This window comes from Notothenia rossii (assembly GCF_949606895.1).
Source record: "Notothenia rossii genome assembly, chromosome: 6".
In the NCBI taxonomy this organism is placed as follows: domain Eukaryota; kingdom Metazoa; phylum Chordata; class Actinopteri; order Perciformes; family Nototheniidae; genus Notothenia; species Notothenia rossii.
The window spans coordinates 44,479,105-44,497,022 of record NC_136909.1 but is presented as its reverse complement, the minus strand read 5'-3'; the positions used below and the strand labels follow the sequence as shown (position 1 = coordinate 44,497,022).

General features: G+C 44.7%; 2 protein-coding genes across 3 annotated transcripts in view; both read left to right on the top strand.

Annotated features, from left to right (window-relative positions):
- LOC307044375 (uncharacterized protein) overlaps positions 1-14,493 on the top strand; it is a 41,962-nt gene extending 27,469 nt beyond the window's left edge. Inside the window, exons 2-3 of one of the 2 annotated variants that reach the window (XR_013809615.1) lie at positions 4,021-10,811; positions 11,111-14,493. Coding sequence is in view for 1 of the 2 variants with exons in the window: in XM_079689547.1 (XP_079545673.1) it covers positions 4,021-6,071 (2,051 nt within the window). In the remaining variant the exon portion in view is untranslated. Of the gene's footprint in view, positions 1-4,020 lie in introns of both variants that reach the window. The other variant, XM_079689547.1, reaches the window with a different exon arrangement.
- The window catches only part of abca2 (ATP-binding cassette, sub-family A (ABC1), member 2), a 422,430-nt gene that overhangs the window by 32,055 nt on the left and 372,457 nt on the right, over positions 1-17,918 (top strand).

Sequence of the window (17,918 nt, the reverse complement as noted above, 5' to 3'; positions counted from 1 at the left end):
CTGCGAGCTAGTTCAGGCAGTCAACTCGAGCACTTATGCTGCATTCATACATAACGCCCCTGCCACTCTGCAACGAACCAAACAGAGTCTCCTTAATATGTCACTCTATTTAACCTGCCAGTTCTCTCTCCATGCATTGCTTGCTGCTGCTATTGCCGCAGCTACCTTTACGTCGCTGCTGCTTGCCTGCCCCACCACCACCCCAGCTTCCACCCCAGCTTCCACCTGTAGGCTCGGGGATTAGTTATTTGATCATCACTCATCGTGCTATGTATATCTATGGAGTGATGATGCCCCAGCCTAGTCGCCAAATTCGACTATATGCTGCTTCTAATAAACATGTTAAAGAAACACGTGAGTTCTCTGACTGAACTTCAGTTTTAGCCGTGTTTAACATAAAAAAATGTAAGGTCATCCTCGTTTTTAAGTCCTTGAGGCAGTCTTGAATTTTATTCAGATGATTGATTTCATCAGGCTTGATGGATAAATATAGTTGAGTATCATCCGCATAACAATGAAAATGTACAGATTGATTCCTTATAATATTGCCTAACGGAAGCATATATAATGTGAACAAAATAGATCCAAGCACTGAGCCCTGTGGGACTCCATGGCTAACTTTGGTTTGCGTGGAAGATTCATTGTTGACACGTACAAACTGTGAGCGTTCAGACAAATAGGACCTAAACCAGCCTAAAGCAGTTCCCTTTATGCCAACTAAGTGCTCTAGTCTTTGCAATAGGATGTCATGGTCGATAGTATCAAATGCAGCACTGAGATCGAGCAAAACAAGAATAGAGACGAGTCCTTTGAGAAGGTCATTCGTGACTTTAACCAGAGCTGTCTCTGTGCTATGAAATGTTCTAAAGCCAGACTGAAAATCTTCAAATAAATCATTGTTTTTTAAAGGTGACCTATCATGCAAAATGCACTTTTATAAATGAATATGTGTCCCCGGTGTTCCATGGAACTCACCAAGTGTCAGAAAACACAACCCTCTCTATTTTCCTCCATACCCAAATCTCTTAAAAAGGGGCTGCAACTGATCTGATACAGACTGATCCAGATTTGAACACTTCTATGACGTCACAGAAGTGGCGCTACGGCTATTGGGCCAACTCCACCAATAAGGAGGAGACAGCCACGGACATTGCCGTTCGAAAGCGCTGGAGAGGCTGTAGTACATATGCCAGGCCTGTAGATGGTGCTGTTCTCATATAATCAGCCCATGCAAAGACAGTGTTAAATTGAGCGAAATGAGGAATGGCTAAAATGCATGATCTGTTTGGTATTTTGAAAAATAAAAATGGATAAATATGCCTTATATAGGTATGGTCCTACACTATATTATTCAAATATAGCATGATAGTTCCACTTTAAGTAATCACACAATAATTTTTGAGATGAACGGAAGATTAGAAATAGGTCTATAGTTGGCTCAAACCTCTGGATCGAGGTTGTGCTTTTTAAGAAGAGGTTTTATCACTGCTACTTTAAATGATTGTGGAACATAGCCTGATAATAAAGACATATTCATAATATTTCATTAAGAAGTGTTAATTGATGGAAAAACTTCCTTTAACAGCTTAGTTGGAATCAGGTTTAAGATACACGTTGATGGTTTAGAAGAGAGAATCATTGAATTTAATTGTTCAAGGTTTATTGGTGAAAAGCATTCTAAATGACTATCTAGTGTAATATTAGAGCTTAAGTTTTCCTGTTGATAACACTATACTGGTCAAAGGCAAGAGGTAATTAATTTTGTTTCTAAGAGTAACCATTTTATCATTAAAAAAGCACATAAAATCATTGCTACTGAGTGCTATGGGAATAGAAGGCTCAATCGAGCTGTGGCTCTCTGTCAGCCTGGCTACAGTGCTGAAAAGAAATCTTGCATTATTCTTATTCTCATCTATTAATGAAGAGTAGTAAGCTGCTCTCGCTTTACGCAGTGCTTTCTTATATTCATTGAGAGTAATATCCCACATTAAACGAGATTCTTCAAGTTTAGTGGAACGCCATATCCTTTCAAGTCGTCTCGATTTTTGCTTTATTTTGCGGGTTTCGGCATTATGCCATGGAGCTAGTCTGTTGTTTTATTTTCCTTCAACAGAGTCTAATTTTATTCACAACGCGTCTGTAGCACTATCAACAACATGATACATTTGCGGTGGTGTACATTTTGTACAAGTTTCCTCCCTTACATACAGACATGCTATCGATTTAAGTATTTATGGAATCTCCTCCTTAAAGGGGACCTATCATGCAAAATTCACTTTTTGATGTCTTTTATACATAAAGATGTGTCCCCGGTGTGTCGGGGAACTCATGCAGCGTCAGAAAATAAAACCCTTTCTCTTTTCCTCCGTATCCTCTAGTATTTTATTTTATTTGGTTTTTTAGCCCCTCATGCTATAATCATGTGTTTTTTCTCCATTCCTGTTTATGTGTCTTCCCGCAATTATCACTTGCCCCGTGTATCTCCTAATCGATATAACTGGCCTACTCTCGTCTATCCCACATGCTCCACTGAGATCCAACATCTAGTTTCAGGGGGCCTGTGGAACTGCCAGTCAGCTGTTCCTAAGGCTGACTTCATCTCTGGCTACGCTTCCCTGCAGTCTCTGGATTTCCTTGCTCTCACTGAGACCTGGATCACTCCATCCAACACATCCACCCCAGCATCTCTCTCCACAGCATATTCCTTCTCCCACACACCTAGACCCTCTGGCAGAGGAGGTGGCACTGGTCTCCTGCTCTCTCCCAACTGGAGCTTTTCCCTCTTCAAGCTATCTAACTTCACTCCTTCCACCTTTGAATTCCATGCCGTCACAGTAACCCATCCTATACTAGGGCTCAACGCTAAATTTTTTAAGTGGTTGCCAGGTTGGCAACCAGGCATCAGCTTTTGGTTGCCAAAACTGAAAATATGGTTGCCATTTTTAGTCACCTTATATTTTAAATAATTAAGATACTATACACTTATACATCAACTTAATAATGAAAATCGGACACAAAAGAATGTTGAAATGCTTTACAATAAGCAATTAACACAATTATTTGAAACTAAAGTGGTAGTAAACTTGTCCACCCTCAATTGCTGGTATACAAAATACCAGTAGTGCAGCTGTTGTCACTTTCTTCACAGATCCCTCACAAATAAATTGAGCAAGTCACTAGTTTCTTGGTCATCTGTTGTCTCCCTTTCAAATTTGGGTTTTTCTTGACCTTTGTGCTGACCCCCACCATAGAGCTACTGGCCCTTCAGCATTGAAGTCTTGGATTGGCCAGACTAATACATTTCTAATGTTAAACAAATGAAAACCATTCAAAGTTAAGAATTAGATATGAATTATTAATGCTGTAAATTACCTTTTTATATGTCTAACTATATTTAACATGTGTTACCTTTTTATAGAAGTGATTATATTTGTATGCCAATATTTTCCTATGGTAAAGTTTCGTTTTGCACTTTTATTTTGGTAGTAATAAGATCGGGACTCTTATTTTGAAGGAACTTTTACCGGAAGCAGAATGTTTCTCCCAAGGCTTTACAGATTTCCTCTTTGCTTTTCGTTCGGGTTCATCTTGTGCTTTATCAGTAGAATCACTTTGAACTTTAGTTTGAGATGTTGACGAGTTGGCCAAACTTTTTACCCCACAGTCAAACAACTTAATTTGCGTCGCCATTTTTGTAAAACGAGCACACGGCGCACCGCGCACACGAGTAAACGTGCATCGCTTTCTGGCCCCGCACGTGCAACTTAAGTATCAGGTTCCGACTGCTCACAACAATAATTAAATATCACTCTTAATATAACAAATAATTAACATGTATCTATTTTGGGGTGCACATTTTGCTGTTTGCTGTCCTTATGTTAAAAACTGGTTGCCACTGATGGCAACCAAAGGCCAGAAGTGGTTGACATTTTTTCTGAATGGTTGCCAATGGCAACCTGGCAACCATTACTGTCGAGCCCTGTATACAATTAACCATTGTTGTTCTCTACCGTCCACCAGGCGCCTTGGGGGACTTCTTGGAGGAATTAGATAATCTCCTCTCACACATCCCTGAAACTGGCCCTCCCGCTGTGCTTCTCGGAGACTTCAACCTCCAGACAGGGAAGATAGCTGAACTAACATCTCTTTTAACCGCCTTTGCTTTCTCACTGTCTCCATCCTCACCAACTCATAACGCTGGCAATGTCCTTGATCTCATATTCTCAAGGAACTGCACTATTTCTAACCTCTCTGTAAACCCGCTCCACACATCCGATCACTCCTTCATTTCATTCTCTCTACCCCTTTCCAAACATAACAAACTAATCTCTTCTAATTATGCACCTGTCCGCCGCAACCTCTGTTCCCTCTCCCCCTCTACCTTTGCCTCATCGGTGCTCTCAGCCCTCCCTTCCTCTGACTCGTTCCAACTCCTGCCTCCAAACTCTGCTGCAGAAACTCTCCTCTCTACTCTCTCATCCTCTCTGGACTCTCTCTGTCCTCTCACATCTCGGCAGGCTCGTCAGTCCCCTCCTGCTCCCTGGCTAAATGACGCACTGAGTGCTAAAAGAACCATCCTAAGGGCAGCAGAGCGGAAATGGTGGAAATCCAAACACCATGACGACCTTCTAACCTATAAGGCTCTCCTCTCCTCTTTATCTGCTTCGATCTCTCAGGCAAAAAGCACTTTCTTTCAAGATAAGATCCAATCTTCCTATTCCAATCCCCAAAAACTATTTTCCATCTTCTCCACCCTCTTGGACTCCCCCAAAGCCCCTTCCCCCTCCTCCCTTCTGTCAAGCGACTTTGTTAACCACTTTGAAAAAAAGGTTGATGATATTCGCTCTTCTTTTTCTGACTCACCTTTACTCACCGCTGGGTCACCAGACCCACCTTTCACCCACACACTGACCTCCTTCTCCCCTCTCTCTCAAAGTGAGGTTCTTACCCTCATTATCTCTGCCCGTCCTACCACCTGTCCTCTGGACCCTATCCCTTCAAAGCTCCTTCAAACTATCGCTCCTGATATTCTACCGTTTCTCACCCATTTCATCAACACTTCTCTAACTTCTGGTCACTTTCCAAACAGTCTCAAGGGGGCAAGAGTAAACCCTCTCCTAAAGAAGCCCACTCTCAACCCATCTGATGTTATAAACTACAGGCCTGTCTCTCTCCTCACGTTCCTCTCTAAAACACTTGAACGCGCTGTCTTTAAACAACTCTCCTGTTATCTCCATCAGAACAACCTTCTGGATCCGCACCAGTCTGGTTTCAAGGCAGGTCACTCAACAGAAACGGCCCTCCTTGCTGTCTCTGAGGAACTGCACACTGCTAAAGCAGCATCCCTCTTCTCTGTCATCACCCTTTTGGACCTGTCTGCTGCATTCGATACGGTGAACCATCAAATCCTCCTTCGCACTCTCCAAGAACTTGGAGTTTCAGGCTCTGCACTTTCCCTCCTCACCTCATACCTCAAAGACCGCGGCTACAGGGTAACTTGGAGAGGGTCCGATTCCGACCCTTGTCAATTAACTACAGGTGTCCCTCAGGGCTCTGTTCTTGGTCCCCTCCTCTTCTCCTTGTACACAAACTCGCTCGGATCAGTCATTAGCCCGCATGGTTTTTCATACCACTGCTACGCCATCCGACCTCTGCAGCTCATCCAGAATGCAGCGGCTCGTTTGGTATTCAACCTTCCAAAATTCTCCCACACCATGCCGCTCCTCCGCTCCCTTCACTGGCTTCCGGTAACTGCTAGAATCCACTTCAAGACAATGGTACTTGCGTACCATGCTGCGAATGGATCTGGCCCTTCCTACATCCAGGACATGGTTAAACCATACACCCCAGCACGTGCACTCCGCTCTGCATCAGCCAAACAGCTCGCTGCACCCGCACTGCGAGGGCGACCCAAGTTCCCATCAGCAAAAACACGTGGGTTTGCTATCCTGGCTCCAAAATGGTGGAATGAGCTCCCCATTGACATCAGGACAGCAGAAAGCTTACACATCTTCCGGCGCAGACTGAAAACGTATCTCTTTCGACTCCACTTCGAGCGATATAACTATTAACAAAGCACTTATATACAAATAAAGGACTTGCTTATCTAAAGCCAGTTGAGTAGCAGTTGAAATGTTTTAGCTCTATGAAACCTGATGTACTTATATGATTCTGTTTTCTTCAAGTTTGTACTTTGTTGGTCGAACGCACTTATTGTAAGTCGCTTTGGATAAAAGCGTCAGCTAAATGCAATGTAATGTAATGTAATGTATCCAAATCTTTTAAAAACGGGGGTACAACGAGCGGATACAGATTTGCTGCCGATCTGACTTCAAATTGGCGGTGGACCCACAGAAAGTTGCTATCAGAAACAATGCCTGACGTGTTTTGGACGTAATCTCATCTTTGTTTACATTAGCAAGCCTCGCTAACACTCAGAGCTAACCTGTACTGTAGAGCACATGTGTTTAAAAAGCAGGAAATAAAAAAGGAACTCACCTTGTGATAAACCTGCAAGAGAAAAAGCATTTGAGCTCCATACTGTTTCAGAAATAATCCTTGATGTGGTTTAGAACAGGATGGCGTTTTATCACAGCAGAATTTAACTTTATCTCCGGTATAATTCTGATCAGGCTTTAGCTCTGCCTCCTTTTTCTCTTTTTGTTCAAGCTAAGGACCCAAAATCTGCGTTTCTCTAACGGCCCATCTACACTACAGGCATCAAACAATCTTGAAGCTGGGCGTGTGTGAGGCTTGGCGATTTCTCGCGACCAACAACCAATCAGGAATCTCCCACCCGCACCCGGCATACAAAGCAAAAAAAAGCCTGCTTCTTCAACGAAGTAAACTGGATATAAACTCCCCAAACAGTTGAAAACCTACCAGTTTCACCAACTCTCTCTGCCACCTCCCGCCATTGCCTGGTTCCTCCGGTTTAGGTCCCGGTAGGTGAACAGAGTACAGTCATACAGGACTGGGACACTTGCCACGGCAATGATTCATTTATCCTCCATTTTATGACATATGGAAAATAGTCAAGACCTGCGGTATCAGCATACACGCGGTTTGATTGGCTAGCGCTTGTACTGGCGGGAATTGCATAAACGGGATTTGATTGGCTGATGCCAAGCATCGAGCCTCAAAAGTTGAACATTGTTCAACTTTTGATGCCGATAGATGCTCGTTATGCTTGCAAAGCCATGCCATGCTCCCCACAATGCAGTTCGGCGAAGATTAAAAATCTTCTACGTCACCTCATTCAAGTGAATGGGCGAAGCGTTGAAAGCATTTTTTCGATGGCTGTAGTGTAGACGGGCCGCTACAGGGCTGCAAAAGAGGGGTATGAGCAGTATGAGGCATATACAATGGGTGATGTGTTTGTGAAGTTTTTTGCTTAAAATACCAGACATGTTTTGTATAGGTATGGCCCTACAATATATTTGTTCAATATAGCATGATAGGTCCGCTTTAAATGTGGCTATAGCATTAACAGATAGATTTCTGCTGCAGGAACTTTTGATTAATGCTTTGTAGTCTAGTAACTGTAAGGGAAACATCTGTGTAGCAATGCAGTGGGAGTCACAGACTCATGAAGGAGACACGGGAAGAGCAGGAGCTTCGATGTCAAACACTGATGGTTTATTATAGGAGCTTCGGCCGGAGAATTCACATCACAAGTCACAGCAGTCACGGTGTGACTGCACGGGAGAGTTGCCACGTCAATTCTCAAGAACTCTACCCCACACCCATGTATTTAGCTAGTTCAGAGAGAATAATCAACATTGTGCATAACAAGATAGAATGATAACACCTTATCAGCTGACGCCAACAGGCAGGAACAGGGAGAAAGAACACTGAGAGCACAGCAGCCAAGGTTACAGGTGCCTGTGCTCAGTCAGGACAGTTTGAACTGATAAACTGGGTCAAAGTTATGGACCTTGGAAAATATTTCCCCAACAGTAACAGTATTTCAAAAGTTACAAAAAAATTGTCGGATAAAGCAGGATTATGCGGTTCGACTAATAGTTGCTCAATTTCAATACCATATGTCAGAACAAGGACGAGCGTGTGATTATAACAGTGGGTTGGTTTATTTACACTCTGACGGAAACCAATAGAATCTAACACAGAGTTAAAGGTCACCTATTATGCAAACTACACTTTTTCATGTCTCTTCTACATCAACATGTGTCCCCTCTGTGTAAAGAGAGTTTCAGGAACAAAGATTTTCCCTCTTTTTGTCCTGATCCATTTATATAAGAAACCTGTCTGAAAATGAGCTTATCAGATTTTGGCCACTTTATGATGTCATAACGATGTTTTGTCTTGTGTAACCATTAGCCAATCAGCAACCAAGGTACCCCCCCCCCCCCCCTGGAAACAGGGCTGAAACAGAGGGGACAATGGGATTGTTGTGACTCGACAGATATGTTAGGTTTAGTTATGTTTTTACTCTAGTTTTGTGTTTGGATCTTGTCACTTCCTGTTTTTATTTTGAAAGTAATCTTTCCTCTCATTCCAGATCCCACATTTCCTGCCTTTGTGTGTTTCCCGCCCTTGAGATTGCTTGGCCCTGCCCTGATTGTTTTCACCTGTGCCCATCCCCCTGACCTATATATAGCCCTGGTGTTTCTTTGTTCCTTTGTCAGTTCGTTATGTTTCATGTCGTGAGAACCTGGGCCTTTTTTGACTCCTGATACCTACCTTGAGATTTAGACCTTTTGCCAAGTGAGGTTTTGTGTTGCTGTACAACTTGGCTTTGGCTATTTAACTGCTTTTTATTTTTTGAAAGTACGATTTAGTTTTTGTTATTAAAGAACATTCTATTTTTGGACAACTGTCTTCGAGTCCTGCTTTTGGGTCCAGCGTCCTGCGTCCTGTGTCTCGGTTTATAACAGTACGAACTGACCAAAATGTGGACCCAGCGGATTCAGAGACAGTGAAGATAGCTCTGCGAGCTCAAGGAACGAGACTACACCAGCATGAGGAGCAGCTGGGGGCCATCAACCTGGGGGTGAGGGACCTGACCGGCCGTCAGGAACATTTTCAAGCCTTTGTCAATACTCAGGTGAATCACCTTGCCGAACAGCTGCACCGTGTCCTCGCTCACCTGGAAGCTGGTTCATCCCCTCAGTCTCCTGCTGTTGCTTACACACCAACTGCTCCAGCTGACCATGTGCCACTCCATACTCCACCGCCTCGTCTGGCATCTCCAGAGTGATTCTCCGGAGATTCCGGTGACTGTCGCCCTTTCATTGTTCATTGTGATCTCCATTATAAATATAACCCTACTGCATTCCCCACTGATCACTCTAAAGTGGCCTTCATGGTGAGCCACTTAACGGGGAGAGCAGCGGCCTGGGCTACGGCCGAATGGGCGAGAGATTCACCTGCCTGTAATTCTCTGGATGTATTTACAGACATTCTCACCAAGGTGTTTAATCGCACGGCTCCAAGGGCACTGATGCAGATTAAGCAGAGCTAGCGCAGAGTATCGGATTATGCCATTGAGTTGAGGACCCTTGCAGCAGATAGTGGCTGGAATTCGTCAGCACTGCTCGACGCCTTTTTGTCTGGTCTTTCGGGTTCCATTCAAGACCAGTTAATTCCTTTGGACCTCCCAGAAGACTTGGATTCTTTCATTGCACTGGCAGTTCGAATAGACAATAGACTGGCCGAAAGACAAAAAGAAAGATTCAAGAATGTGGCACGTCTGCCTCGACACCAATGGGACACACCAACCCATCGTCCCGCCTGGAGACCTCCTGCCGATACTCCTCCTGAGAGAAGAGTGCTCCCTAGTGTCTCAGAGGAGCCCATGCAGTTGGGTCGGGCAAAGTTGACTCCGGAGGAACGTCTTCGGCGCATTCAGGAGGGCATGTGTTTTTACTGTGGGGAGCAGGGGCACCTCCTGGCTTCTTGTACAGTAAAAGGTCGGGCTCATCAGGGACGAGGAGGACTCTGGTGAGCCGACTTTCATCTGGATTCCCTCCTCGTACGTTGACACAGGTACAAGTAAAAGTAGACAGACATGTTTTAACTCAGGGGGTTCTCATAGACTCTGGTGCAGATGAAAGTTTAATGGATTGGGGGTTGGCCAAGAAGTGGAACTGTGTGGTAATTCCTTTGAAGCAACCGTTAAAGGCCTCTGCTCTGGATGGTTGGTTATTGTTTACCGTTACCCATTGTACTATGCCCATTGAAATAACCGTAAATGCAACACATACTGAACACATGACTTTCCATTTATTTGACTCTGCTCAGCATCCACTTATTCTTGGTTGCCCATGGTTAGTGAAGCACAACCCACACATAGACTGGAGATCTGGGAGAGTTAAGGGATGGGGAGAGGACTGCAAACATTTCTGTTTGAGAGACAATAAGACTGGTGACAACACTCCCCATGCTAGAAGGATTGAGACCCAAGATGTTGTCCAGATTGCATGTACAGAAATGACTGAGGCTATCCAAGTACAGGAGCAAGATTTCCCTGACAAGTCCAAGGTGCCCAGTTGCTATTGCGACCTCAAGGAAGTTTTTAGTAAAGCCCGAGCCCTGCCACCACATAGGCCTAATGACTGTTCTATAAACTTGGTACCTGGCTCCCCCATACCCAAGGGTCGCCTCTACTCTCTTTCCGGACCTGAAAGGGAGGCAATGAACAATTATATTGAGACCTCCTTGCAGACCGGACTCATTCGCCCTTCCTCGTCACCGGCGGGAGCGGGCTTCTTTTTCGTCGACAAAAAGGATGGATCACTCCGGCCCTGTATAGACTACAGCCCTCTGAACGCAATCACCATCAAAAACAGGTACCCTCTCCCACTCATCTCCTCCGCCTTTGAACTTTTGCAAGACGCCAACATTTTCACCAAACTGGATTTAAGGAATGCTTATCATTTGGTGAGAATCAGGGAGGGGGACGAATGGAAGGCTGGATTTAACACACCAAGTGGACACTATGAGTACCTAGTGATGCCTTTTGGCTTGACAAACGCACTGACAGTGTTTCAGGCCCTCATAAATGAGGTGTTGGGGGACTTCCTGAATAAGTTTGTTTGTATATCTTGATGACATTTTGATTTTTTCTCCTGACAACATAACCCACCAGCAGCATGTCCATCAAGTCCTCGACCGCCTGCTACAGAACCAACTTTATGTCAAAGCAGAGAAGTGCGAGTTCCATGTCCAAACCACATCGTTCCTGGGTTTCATCATTGCCCCCGGTCAAATAAAGATGGACCCTGCCAAGGTCAGTGCCGTGGCCGAGTGGCAAGTTCCTGTTAACAGGAAAAAACTACAGCAGTTCCTGGGGTTTGCACATTTTTATAGACGTTTCATCAGGAATTTTAGTTCTATTGCTTCCCCGCTACATATACTTACCTCTCCTCATGTCCCTTTTGAATGGAACTCCAAAGCTGCTAACGCTTTTCAAGGCCTAAAGGAGATGTTCACCTCTGCTCCCATCCTCACCATCCCAGATCCACTTCGACAGTTCGTGGTAGAGGTGGATGCCTCTAACCTCGGTGTAGGGGCAGTTCTCTCTCAGTGCAAAGGATAATAAGCTCCATCCCTGCGCTTATCTCTCCCGTAAGTTGTCCCCAGCTGAAAGGAACTACGACGTGGGCAATCGTGAACTACTGCCAGTGAAAAAAGCCTTGGAGGAGTGGAGACATTGGCTAGAGGGGGCCGCTCAGCCGTTCCTGGTATGGACAGACCACAAAAAACTTGAATACATAAAAAAGGCTAAGAGACTGAATTCACGTCAGGCTAGATGGACGCTTTTTTGCAGTCGTTTTGATTTTACCTTTTCATTTAGACCTGGCTCCAAGAACACCAAGCCAGATGCCTTATCCCATCTGTTTGACCCTGAGCCTGCTGCCAAGAAACCAGAACCCATCCTACCACTGAACCGTGTGGTAGGAGCGGTAACTTGGCAGATAGAAAAAGAGGTGCAGCAAGCAAATGTTGAGAGCCCAGCACCTAGTGAGTGTCCACCTAATAGGCTGTTTGTTACTGTGCCCTTGCGCTCCAAGATCATTCACTGGCCTCACACGTCCTTGCTCACTTGTCATCCTGGGGTTAGAGAAACCAAAAAAAGAAAAAGTTTGAGAACCACTGGGTTAGAGGAACCATGTTCGCACTTAAGCAGCGTTTCTGGTGGCCGTCCATGGCTAAAGATGTTGGTGAATATGTGAATGCCTGTCCTGTTTGTGCTCGCAGCAAAACTTCTTCCAGGTCTCAGGGCGGGGATGCTGCAGCCGTTGACCATTCCTCAACGGCCCTGGTCTGACATATCCATAGACTTTGTTACTGGACTCCCGGTGTCTCAAGGTAATACCACTGTGCTAACAGTGGTAGATCGTTTTTCTAAAATGACTCATTTTATTCCTTTGACCAAGCCACCCTCGGCCAAGGAAACGGCAGAAATTATGATGATCAATGTGTTCCGGGTACATGGATTTCCCAGGGATATTGTGTCAGACCGGGGCCCACAGTTTGTTTCCAAGTTCTGGAAGGAGTTCTGCAGTCACATTGGAGCCACCGCTAGCCTCTCCTCTGGGTATCACCCCCAGTCCAACGGACAAACGGAGAGATTAAATCAAGTGTTGGAGACATGTCTGAGGTGCTTGGTGGCTCAGAATCCCTCATCGTGGAGCAAGCATCTAACCTGGGTGGAATACGCCCACAATTCTCTTCCTACCTCTGCCAGAGGTCTGACTCCCTTCCAGTGCGTCTTTGGCTACCAACCACCCGTGTTTGCTGAGACTGAAAAGGAGGTCTTGGTCCCTTCTGCATATGCCCTGGTCAGACGTTGCCACCGCATCTGGGCGGCTGCCCGTCGAACCCTTCTAAGGAGTTCTTCGTCAATGAAAAGGGTGGCTGACCGACACCGCCGGCCAGCTCCAGTGTACCAGCCTGAACAGAAGGTTTGGTTGTCCACGAAAGAGCTACCTCTCCATGTCGCTTCAAGAAAATTAGCCCCCAGGTTTGTTGGTCCCTTTCCAATAACGAAGATTGTGAACCCTGTGTCTGTGCGCCTGCGACTCCCCAGGTCCCTGTAGGTCCACCCTACATTCCACGTTGGGAAGATCAAACCTGTCAAGGAAAGCAGTTTGGTGCTCGCAAATAAACCTCCGCCACCCCCCAGAGTTGTTGATGGTGGCCTTGTTTATACGGTCAAGAAACTGCTGGCAGTCCGGAGAAGGGGACGTGGCAGGCAGTTCCTCGTTGACTGGAAAGGCTATGGAGCAGAGGATAGGATGTGGATCCCTTCTCGTCACGTTGTGGATCAGGAGTGGATCAGGGATTTCTACAGGCAACATCCTAATCTGCCTGGTTCGTCAGGAGACGTCCCTAGAGGGGGGGGGTAATGTTGTGACTCGACAGATATGTTAGGTTTAGTTATGTTTTTACTCTAGTTTTGTGTTTGGATCTTGTCACTTCCTGTTTTTATTTTGGAAGTAATCTTTCCCCTCATTCCAGATCCCACATTTCCTGCCTTTGTGTGTTTCCCGCCCTTGAGATTGCTTGGCCCTGCCCTGATTGTTTTCACATGTGCCCATCCCCCTCACCTATATATAGCCCTGGTGTTTCTTTGTTCCTTTGTCAGTTCGTTATGTTTCATGTCGTGAGAACCTGGGCCTTTTTTGTCTCCTGATACCCACCTTGAGATTTAGACCTTTTGCCAAGTGAGGTTTTGTGTTGCTGTACAACTTGGCTTTGGCTATTTAACTGCTTTTTATTTTTTGAAAGTACGATTTAGTTTTTGCTATTAAAGAACATTCTATTTTTGGACAACTGTCTTCGAGTCCTGCTTTTGGGTCCTGCGTCCTGTGTCTCGGTTCATAACAGGGATGCTACAATGGGTGATCTGTTTGGTATTCCAGCCAGAAACTTCAGAGACATGTTTTGTATATATCTGAGACCTATATTATATTGATGGAAAATAGTATAATAGGGGACCTTTTAAATGCAACAGTAAGGCTATTTTTATCGTCGTCAACATGAATATGTTTTAAGTACCAAAGTTGATAAAAACTCAGAGAATTCTGATAGGAATTCTGAATAAGGACCTGGTGCACGGTACACTGTAACAAATAAAATTGGCTGCAATGTTTTCCAGGTCGGATGCGTAAGACTAAAAACAAGGCTTTCAAAGGAGGTATAATTGTAAGCTTATTTCATCACACATGATTGGTTGCACGCACATACTTTACCCATTAACACAACGTACAGTCATCAATCACATTGCCAAGTTTCAATCAGGAGAGACATGTTTTGATGTGACAATATATATTTATTGCCAAGAATACACAGATGAATGTAATGGTGTTTGGCTAAAAGTAAATACTAGTATTTTAAACTTCTGACGCTTTCTTTTCTGCTCGTTAAATTTGACAGCCTAGTTTAAACGCTCTGAGCAAAAGATATGCAACTCCTCTTGTTTGTAGAACAAAAATGACCGACTCATGAAATAAGACAACCAGGGGAGCATGTGAATGCACCTTGGGCCTCGGCAGGGGTCTGTATTCTCTGGATGCCATTCTAGTTTTAGCCTAGCATTTTTTAAGGGCTAATGGGTTATCCATCTCAGGTAATGCATGGCAGAGATTAAGTTGAATTTGGCTTTTCTCCACCGGCTATATTCTTTTTTTTTAATGCCAAAGACATTAGGTTTTCTGGTTGTCCCTTCAATCTCCTCTCTTTCCGTTTCCTTTCTCAATGTTGCCTCGAGGGACATTTCTGTCTAAGTTTGGCACAAACGTCAAAGTATGAACATAGATTTTAGTTAGAGGTCACTGTGACTTCTCCTTACTGCTTGAAGAGCCTTCTATACATTTGGCACAAACGTCCATTTGGACTCAAGGATGAAATCATAAGAAAATGGTGGTCAAAGGTCTCTTTGTCATTACAAAACATATTTTTGACCATGATTCACTTTTCATTTCATACATTTCACACGAATCTCAACAAATAACATGTATATTCTTGTCCTATCAACTGTTGGATTGCTCATTTAGCCTTTACTGCCTTTGTCAGCTTTTACTTGTGTACTTCAATATGAATTTAATGTTGATAACAAAAATGAAAAGATATTGAGTCAAATCAATTACTGTCAACAACAAAAATCACCACTGACAGACATGATATTACCACTCCGTCTGTTTAAGTATTACTGAAATCGTTGTAAAAACAATTTGCTATTAGCAGTTCGTATTCTCAGTGTAGTCAGAAAAATAAAGGGAAACTAAAATACAATCCGTCTGAACTCTCTATTTGTTAGGCTCAAAGAACAAAGCATCCTCAGAATTTCACACCCTACCCCTAAACCCTACCCCTCCGTTTGCGCGTTCACGCGGAGGGTCCGCCATATTAGCCGCGTTCACACCGGAGTACTTTTCCCACTTTAGTTCCGATATAGTTCCGAAATGTCGCGTTCACACCAAAAAGAGCCGGAACTAAAATTAGTTGATGAGAACCTTTTGACCCCCTTTTCCGTACCTGCTAGAGAGCAGGGACTCTCATGTGGCTCTCTTGTGAGAAAAGAGCTATATTTCTGATTGGCTGGGCGGATTGCAAACCACGCCCCGTAAAACTCAAAAAAAGTGTTGTGAAGCCACCATTTTATTATCCTTGCATTAGCATTATTAGCATTAGCATTAGCCCAGTGCAGAAACGCAGAGAGACTAATTTATGGCAACACAAAATAAAACATGGGAGCGGTGGAGATGAGGAGGTGTCGGCGTTCTGGCGATTTACTCGCGTCCCAGCAGCTTCTACTGAAGCCAATCCCCAACTCCGGGGACTTCCGGCCGGGGATTTTGGGCGGCAGTATACGCCGTGAAGTTGTTTGCGGCCTGCCAGTAAACCCAAAGCAGAAAAAGAAGAAGTGACGTCAGCGGCTTCATTTGCCTAATCCACCCATGTAATCCACCCCCAGGGATTTATTCCGGTGTGAACGCGATCTGTACTTAGTTCATCAGAACTAAAGAGTCCTGATGAACTAAGTTCTCATGAACCTTTGTGGGAAAAGTACTGCGGTGTGAAAGCGCCAATTGAGGGCTGTTCCAAAGCAACGAGTGTGGAGCGGTGTGGATCTATCAAGCCCTCAAACAGCGAGTCTGCAGCGGTGCTGACTTGAGACCGGTCTCTACCTGACCGGAGTCACGCTATGTGTGTCCGTCAGGAAACACGCTGTTTACAAGTAGTTCCAGCAAACATCCACTCATAAATTGCGATGTTAACAACCTCATGATAACCTCATATGTTTTTGACTTAGGATCATACCTGTGTTTAGTCTGGAAAAAGGTAAATGTGTGCATTTTATTATAAAGTTGTGTATATTTACAGACCGTTGCAAAAACTAAGAAGCTTATAAACATCAGGTTTAAAACTAAAAGAGATTTGAAACACAATGAAAGATGTTTGGAGTTTTATTTGAGTTATTCATTTAAACTTTTTGTCTAAGAGATGCTGATTTGAAATCGTTGTTACATACAGTTACGGCATGTCCTGTTTCTGCCGGAGAGAGGGGAAGCCGTCCCAAAGCTGCTGCTGTATTTACTCCCTCCATCTGACAGGAGGGAACTTCGTTGAGCTGTGAGTGTGGCAACAGACGGAGTTCATTCAATCACGGAGGGGTAGGGTCAAGGGAGTGGTTTGGGATTGGGCCTCTCAGTCTGACAACAGAGGACTCTCCTCCACCTTGTTGTTGAAAAAACTCCTTATATCCGTTAGCGTAGCTCGCTAGCACCAGAAGCTAACAACAACGATCTCCGGTACCGGTGCCCTCTCTCTCTCTCGCTCGCGCACGCACACAAAATGGCTCGTTCCACACACACACAGAGCCGAGCTTTAATGAAACACAGAGACCCAGACGTAATAGTACTGTATCATTTTATTTTGGAATCAATAATTTTTCAAATTATGATTTTTGTCTTTTTTTAAATCTTTTTTTTGTTATATAACCATTTTTCCTCCGGGTCTCTCGCGCCCCCCCTGTCATGCCTATGCCCCCCTACGTTGGGAACCACTGGCTTAAGGAAAGGAACAGGGTGTAAGGATTCTCTCCTTCAAAAGTGTAGAACTTTAAGTCCCTTGATTAAAAAAAACAAACATGTTAAGTGGCAGATGGAGCAGATACTGTATGTATTGCTGCTATTTTTAGCTGAATTTAGTTTAGCACCCAGTGACTGGGTGCGACCCTTGGGTCCTTTCACCCTTTTTCATTTTTGATTGTTTGTTAAGTGGATTTGTAGTATTTGTGTTACTGTATGTTCAATAAAGGTGTATTTTTGCTAAATCTTGAGACATTGCCACTGTATTTACTGGCAGGGCCGATTTTTGGCATAGGCGGTCCCCTAGGACGCCAGATCTGGGGGGCGCTGCGCTGGTAGCTCTGGGAGGGGAAAAAACTTTTTTGGACCGTTGGCGCTCATCCTAATGTTTGGCCTTGATCTAACAGCATTCATAATTAAGTAAATGTAACACCCTTTTCACCCCGGTTACACTTTTCATGTGCCCTGTACGATGGGCGCTGTAAGTGATGAAAGTGGGGGATGTTGGCTTATCAGGCGCCCGCAGCTCACAGCCAAAGTGCGAGCGTGTGAGCGAGAGAGCGAGGGAGCGTGTGAGCGAGAGAGAGAGGGAGCGTGTGAGCGAGAGAGCGAGGGAGCGAGCGAGAGAGCGAGGGAGCGTGTGAGCGAGAGAGCGAGGGAGCGAGCGAGAGAGCGAGGGAGCGAGGGAGCGAGCGAGAGAGCGAGGGAGCGAGCGAGAGGGCGCACCGGTACCAGCGCTGTTGTTATTAGAATCTGGTGCTAGCAGCGCTAACAGATATAAGAAGTAGATGTTTCTACAACCAGGGTGAAGGAGAGCTCTCCTGTCAGACTGAGAGGCTCAGTGAGGTAAAGGACTCT